We start from the raw sequence: 6,734 nt of genomic DNA, 5'->3' as shown, positions 1-6,734 counted from the left end.
ACCCCTGGCATCACTAAGGCAGCTGCAATGGCAGAAGTCAAAAGCTCAGGTACAGTGAAGGTCTTCCTGAGGCAGTGGGAGAGACCCAGATCACCTGGAACTGGTGTGGAGAGGTGACAGGCTTCTACATGGACTTGTGCTTTAGGAAAACCAAAGAGGCCCAGATCAAAACCAAACAGAACCTAATTCCTGCACCCAGGCCCAGGAGCTTTGGTCACTCACAAGAACAGCCTGGGAGAGAAGTGCTTGGCCTTGGGACCAAGGAGGGCAGCGATTATTCTAGGTATTGGTCTGGGAGAAGAATGGCCATCGCGACTAAGGGTAGGTATCTCTGCAAGTGTTATAAGTGGATTGTCCCCAACTTATGGCAATCGTGGATTTCTTGGCTAATGGGGACTAGAGGGGGAGAAGGAAGTTTATGGATTTGACAGGAGTCTAGTTAAAAGCCGAGAATATCATGAAACTCAGAATGTGAGACTTAATCCACCAGTCTGAAGTTACTTTCAGCTTATTTAATAGAGATACTGAACATAAAAGCTGTACCCACCTATATACTAGGGAAAAACAGTTTAGAAAACATGGTGGACTGGCTCTTCCAAAAGGCGCAGCTGTCCGTTTCCTAGGATTCTAAGAATGGCTGGCGAGCTGTCCTCTGTGGTTTGCCGCCAAGGGCCGCTCTGGGAGCGGGTGGGCCATGGCACTCAGAGGCAGTGGGAGCAGCAACACAGGGAGAGCAGGTGGCCTTTGCTTTGGCTGGTCTTCCAGTTCCCTCTGCTAGCAGGGCCTGTTCCCCTTTCCTCAGATCCAAATACTATTTGGCAAAGGCAACCTAGTTTATGAAAATGGGGTACTTCTTTCTGCTTAGATCACAGAGGTGGAAAAAAGCCTTGCTCTCAGCTGCATGACCTCAGGATGCTGCAGGCAAGCATCCAGGTAATCCAGCACCCTGCTAACCCAAAGTGGCTCTGAATAAGACCAAGGCCAAAAGACAGAGAGATGTCAGAGATGAGGCCTCCTGGCCTAATGCTGGGTGCTCGCATTGTGGAGGGCTGGAAGGTCAGGGTCTAACTTCATAAGAAGCCTATCAGGCCCCTACAGGAAATGCTCTGGTTTGGCTGTGCAGCAGAAGAATTTGCATTTCTATGTCACAATACAGTTGTGATACCAAGGGATTTTCTAGAGGCAAGTTAAGGCTTTGTGGGCAAAGACAGTTCCAGATGATACTGTGACAGAATGCTGCTGAACAATTCCTGTCTGCCTAAAGGACAAAGACCCACGAGTTCTTTCAATTCAATGGGCTGTTTCAGTGGTCTTTACTTTAGCTCTCAGTTAGGGTCAAGCCCCAGGAAAAGAAAATCCTGGCAGCCAGGCATGGTGGTGTACACTTGCAATCTCAGCACTTGGGAAGAAGAAGCAGGAGTATTGTGAATTCGAGTCCTGCCCAGACAATTCAGCAAGAACCTGTGTCAAAATTGAAAATTAAAAAAGGGCTATAGTTCAGTGTGAAGGAAGGCTGTGGGTTCAGTCTCCAGTACTGGGGGAAAAAAAAAAAAAGAAAGAAAGAAAGAAAGAAAGAAGGAAGGAAGGAAGGAAGGAGAGAGGGGGGGGGAGAGAGAGAGAGAGAGAGAGGGAGAGAGAGAAAGAGAAAGAAAGAAAGAAAAGCCTTACACCTCAGGCAACTGCTTGCCTGGCAAACACAAACAAGAACACATGCATTGTTTCCTTGGAGCTGGCAAAACACCTCTCAAATTACCCAGTTACAAAGAATGCTCTCATTCAGATGCCAGCCATACATGCTCAGCAACCCAGACAGTTCAGCTCAATGAAGACTGTGCTTTAGAATGAGAGCCTGAGAAGGAAGGATTTCTGCCCTGGGAATTCTCTGTGCTCTGCTTGTCCCACACTGCAGGATGGAGGCACTGTTCTCATCCCAGTGGCCAGCACCTGCCAGTCACGAGACTGCCCCCAGAATCAAAAGGAGACTATGATGACAGTGGGGATTTGGAAGAGATGCCGGTCAGAGACATAGGGCTTGGGCCAGTAGCCAGTGTCCTAACTGGGGAAAGCTGAATGAACAAGCTTGCTCCCTCCCAGTCCCCTCATGATGAGCTGTGAGCAGTGACCACCCCCTACAAGGGCTGAGAGGCCAAGCTTAGACAAATGCTCAACAACGACTGGGCAGGTGACATGGCCTTAGAGATGGCCTAAGGTGAGGTGATGGGCTGACAGGTGAAGTGACTCACCCACTTGTCCAATGTGAGTTCGGGACAGTGGGTCGAGGAGCTGGGTCTCCTGGGCCCTGGGTCCATGACACCATGTCAGGAACGCTCCCCTTTCAGGTAATTTCCACTCTGCGGTGGGTCCTAGGATTCCCTGCAAGGGTAAAACACTGTGGAGAGGTTAAGGAATATGACAAAACACACAATGTTCTCTCCTCACTCTGCTCTGGAGTCACTGGTACAGACTCAATGCAGGAAAGGCAAGAGGTTTTCTTCAACTCACCTCCCTTCTAACATAAATGCACTGAAGAAACTTGACACTGTTTTTCAAATCAGAGAATCCTAATCTGACTAGGATCAGTGTCTTCCAATTGTTTGGGGGACAGGGAAGACAAATGGAGAAAAGTGGATGCTTCTCCCCCTACTTTTTGACAAATTATTCCTGCCAAAGAATGATCCACATCTACCCAATTTACAGCCTTGATTTGATTTTGGAAAATAATATTTGAACACTCTTCAAAGAGTCAGCTTTGTTTTACCCCAAATAGGACCTTAGTAAGAAGGAGAGCATTTGCATTCTCATCAGCAATGAGTGACTTTGGGAAGAAGAGCACAGAAGCCCAGAGGAAGGGAAAAGATGACCTACATAGAAAGTGCTGGTCCCTCCTTGAGTAGGCGATTTTGCATCTCTGCCTTCAGTCCCTCTGTGCTCTCATTCAGGCACAAACAAAAATTCTCCTGTGAGACAGCCACGGTCCCATGCTCATTTCTGTGCCTGAGAGTCTGAAGCCTGAATAAAGGGCTTCAGTTGGTGTCATGTGAACCAAAATGGAATGTAAGTGCCATTCAGATCACACTCTGAAGAGATTTCAGCTGGGTGCACCACCCCCATCCTGGGGGACTCTGGCTGTGTGGCAGCAGAGGCTGTGCCCGAAGCTCCAAGGATACCCCCAGCCCCTCTGTGTGTGAGACCACCGGGAAGTCTTTTCTCCTGAAGCGAGTGGCGTCTGTGCCACCACTCCCGTTTGTGAGTCAAGAGATGGGCCTTGGGCAAACAAAAGGAGCCCCTCACTTTTGGGGATGGTGATTCAATCCTTTTAAGTTATTGCTTAGTTTACCTATTTTCACAAAAAGTCTCAAGGGATGAAGGCTGTAACAAGATGTCTAAGAATCTTTTAGAATATAGTTGTGGTTGGTTGGTGGGAGAAGTAACAGAGGAGAAAGACTAGCTTCCAAATTGAAGGGTAGAGGGTAAAGTGCCAAATTGTGCAAAAAAGAACACGAAAAGAACATGCATTGATAAAACAATAGTTTGGGGGGAAAAGCCAGAATTATACAATTTGATGACTGTGAGAAATTATACCAAAGCAAAGCTGAGACCATAGAAATCTCAGTCTTTTGAGAGAATGGCTGTTTCTGATGTTATTTGGTGATCTGGTGATTGTCAGGAAATAACTTCTTCAGGTTACAGAGGTTATTGTCACAGTCACTTGGGCCAGGGCCCAAACTCCATCCAGTGCGGCACTTAGGGCTGGCATTTAAGCACTCAGGTGGCCCCCTTCATACCTTAAACAGCCACACACACCCACGAATTATTTTCTAGTCTATCTTGGGGCCAAAGGAGATGAAGAAGAGAAAATAGCTTTGCAAAATATCCAGGTGATTTTTTGCTTTCTCTGGAAGCTCTCTGCTTCCAGACAGCAACTGCTGATTTTTCAAAGTGCAGAGTTCTTAGGTATCCAAGTACCACAGGATTGGAGAAAGTACTTGAAACCTATAGTGACGGTTTTCCCTTAAGAAGACATTTCAGAAAGATCCATCCAACAAATAACAATTAGAGGCCATTCCCTTCAAAGTCTAGTTTCAGGTAATACCATCTTCAATTGGAAATATCTTTCTTCAAATTCAGATCCAACTTTTGACTTGCTCGGTATCAAAAACCAGAGTTAGAGGGACCAGGGTTAAAACCTAAACTTATAATTAAGTGCTTAAAAAAAACCCCACACCTCTTTATGTGAAGTGAGGGCCGCGGGGGCTGGGGGAGGCAAGTGACGACATCCACACGGTCCCAGGAGGGATGTTCTCTCAAAATTCAGTAAACTGAGTTTGTCATTGAACTTCAGAACTGGTGGTCAGGTCGGCAACCCACCTGGTCTAAGCCCCCGGTGTCCTAGGGGGACTCAAGCCCAAAGGGACTCTTGCAGGTTCATATAGCTGGTGAGAAGCACAGCCAGGGCCCAGCCCAAATGCCCACTCCTACCCAGGGCCCTTGTGAGGACATCACACTGTGATCACACAGGGCAGCTACACAATACGCCTCACTGTTCTGGAGTTGCCTGGGAGTGACCTGGGAGTGAAGTGACACCAATGGCTACAAAGGTGAAATAAAACGAGCCACCAAGATGGGCTAATGGAAAGGGGCCTAGAAAGTTGTTTCCCTGGTTTGCCTGGTGATGAGAATCCCCTGGGGTACTTGTCAAAAATTAAAATCCCCAGACCCCTTCCCAGACCCTCTGCAAGGGGAGGGACCTGGGAGGCTGAATTTTTAACAAGTGCCCCATGCGAACCTCAGCAGCAGCAAGGCGTGAGGAAACTGCTTAGAAGGTGGGAAGGAAGAAAACTTGGCTTGTGACTGGGGGAATTCCTTTGCCATTTAAGAGGCCATGTACTGGCCCGGGAGGCTCAGACCCTTGGATTCCCAAGCTAAGCTGTGTCTTCAGCACTGGCCTAGGATGGGAAGCTCAGTGGAAGGGAACATATAACTCATAAAACCACCACAAAATAACACATGTCCTTCACTGTTCTCCGGGAAAAAGCCGTTTGATTGGCAAAGCAAAACTGCTGTTCAGACACATTTTAAATAGGGAAACTAGATGTACTTGGCTTAAATGCAATCAGATGCTGAAACCCAACAGGGGGAAAGAACCCTGCTGCTTGTCACCACGGCTAACAATGCAACGGAGGAAACCAGTAACTAAGCACAAAAATAACCTGGAGCTCCCAGGAGAGCCGCCTACTTGAGACAGGTGTGCACGATGGGTGGCCCCGCTGATGGTATGAGGTCAGATCCAGGTCACTGAGGGAGATGGGAGACCTGAAGCAGCAAGCGTGGGGCCCAGGGGAGGCCACTGGAGTGCGCCAGAGTCCGGAGGCCTCACTCCAGCTCGGCCTCCACCTGCTCCGTGTCAGAGCACTGCGACTTGTTTCGTTCCCACTGGCAGATGGCGTTGGCGTACTCCACCACCAGCTTATCCATCCACGTCAGCGGTTTGGGGAACAGCACGGAGCCTTCAAAGAAGCCCAGGTGACCCCCGTGCAGGGGCAGCACAAACATGACATTCTCCCGTTTCTCTGCAGGGCAAAGGCAGGGGTTACTGCTCCTTACTGAGCTCCAGGTGGCTGGGGCGCTTTACTCACAGGGGAAAGGCACCCAACCTCTGTTCCCTTTGCTTTGTTAAGTGAGGCAGGCTTTTGGTGGGACCAGCTTGGCTTTGGTGCAGAGTGGGCACCCAGGGGTCCTCGGAATTCTCCGTCCATCCAGGCTGCACCCAGACTGGGAGAGTCTCAGGGGAGAGGAGGGAAGAGCTAAGGAGGGGAGCCCAGGCATCAGTACTGCCACAGCTCCATGGTGACCAATTATCCTCCCCAATTCGTGTGACTGGATCACTTGGGGCACCTGGTTAAAATGTAATTCTGATCGAGTAACCTGAGGGTGGGCAGGCTCAGAGTGGGGTTCAGAGCATGTAGTGTCAGATTTAGTAGAGAACAAGGAAAATTCAGTGGAGTCAATGGTTTTCATTCCAGGCATTTATCTTTAAGACTGAAGCTTAACTGAAAGCTGCAAGCAGCACTAAAGGACACCCGGGCTCTCAATACCACCTGCTAACTGGCCATCCTGGGAGTTTACCTGGAGCTTGACTTTGTGAATCCTTAGGTTGGTCTGGCCAGGCTAGGACAGGCCGCCACTGAAGAAGACATGTGTACAGGGGGCAGCTAGGTTTGACAGGAAGGATCTATCTTCCCAAGGAATAGCTGACAGGGCCCCCTTGCTGGCTCTCGAGCTTTTTCTTGTCTCACCGTTTTTGGTTGCTGTTTTAGAAACTTGTGTGACAGTATTAGTGCTATGATTAGCACTTAGGGGTCCAGGAGATGAGAGTTGGTGCTTTCTTTCTCTCCTTGTTGCACATGTGGCTGGGTGGCCCTCAGCATACGGGTGGAGAAGGGGCCTGGACATAGCTCTGACCACATGATGTGCCCCCAACCCCCAGCCTCCAGTGCAGGGTGACAGCCTTGGCAGGCTGTGAGCCCTCTGGTGGCTACATCACCTCCTCCTAGCTTGGGTTCACGAGAGAGCCAGAGGAATACTTCCCCCTCCAGGTATGCTATGTTATTTACAAGAGAAAAGACAACTACACAGGACCGTGGAGGGTGCTGGGAGATGACGTTCTAGGGGTCTAAAATGGCTGAGAAATGACTGTGGATGCCCCAACATTTCCTGCTGCAAACCCCCCCCCC

At 49.3% G+C, this 6,734-nt stretch overlaps 1 protein-coding gene across 2 annotated transcripts in view; it reads right to left on the bottom strand.

Annotated features, from left to right (window-relative positions):
- Nucleotides 1-3,347: 3,347 nt before the first annotated feature.
- Abhd2 (abhydrolase domain containing 2, acylglycerol lipase) overlaps nucleotides 3,348-6,734 on the bottom strand; it is a 101,077-nt gene continuing 97,690 nt past the window's right edge. For both annotated transcript variants that reach the window (XM_010621047.3, XM_010621048.3), the window contains one exon: nucleotides 3,348-5,570. In XM_010621047.3, coding sequence (XP_010619349.1) covers nucleotides 5,374-5,570 — 197 coding nt within the window. In that variant the 3' untranslated portion in view covers nucleotides 3,348-5,373. The remainder of the gene's footprint in view (nucleotides 5,571-6,734) is intronic.

The sequence above is a fragment of the Fukomys damarensis genome, unplaced genomic scaffold, assembly GCF_012274545.1.
Source record: "Fukomys damarensis isolate Sample0158 unplaced genomic scaffold, DMR_v1.0_HiC HiC_scaffold_7, whole genome shotgun sequence".
In the NCBI taxonomy this organism is placed as follows: Eukaryota; Metazoa; Chordata; class Mammalia; order Rodentia; family Bathyergidae; genus Fukomys; species Fukomys damarensis.
Note: the sequence above shows the minus strand (reverse complement) of the source record. Positions and strands in the feature narration are given on the sequence as shown.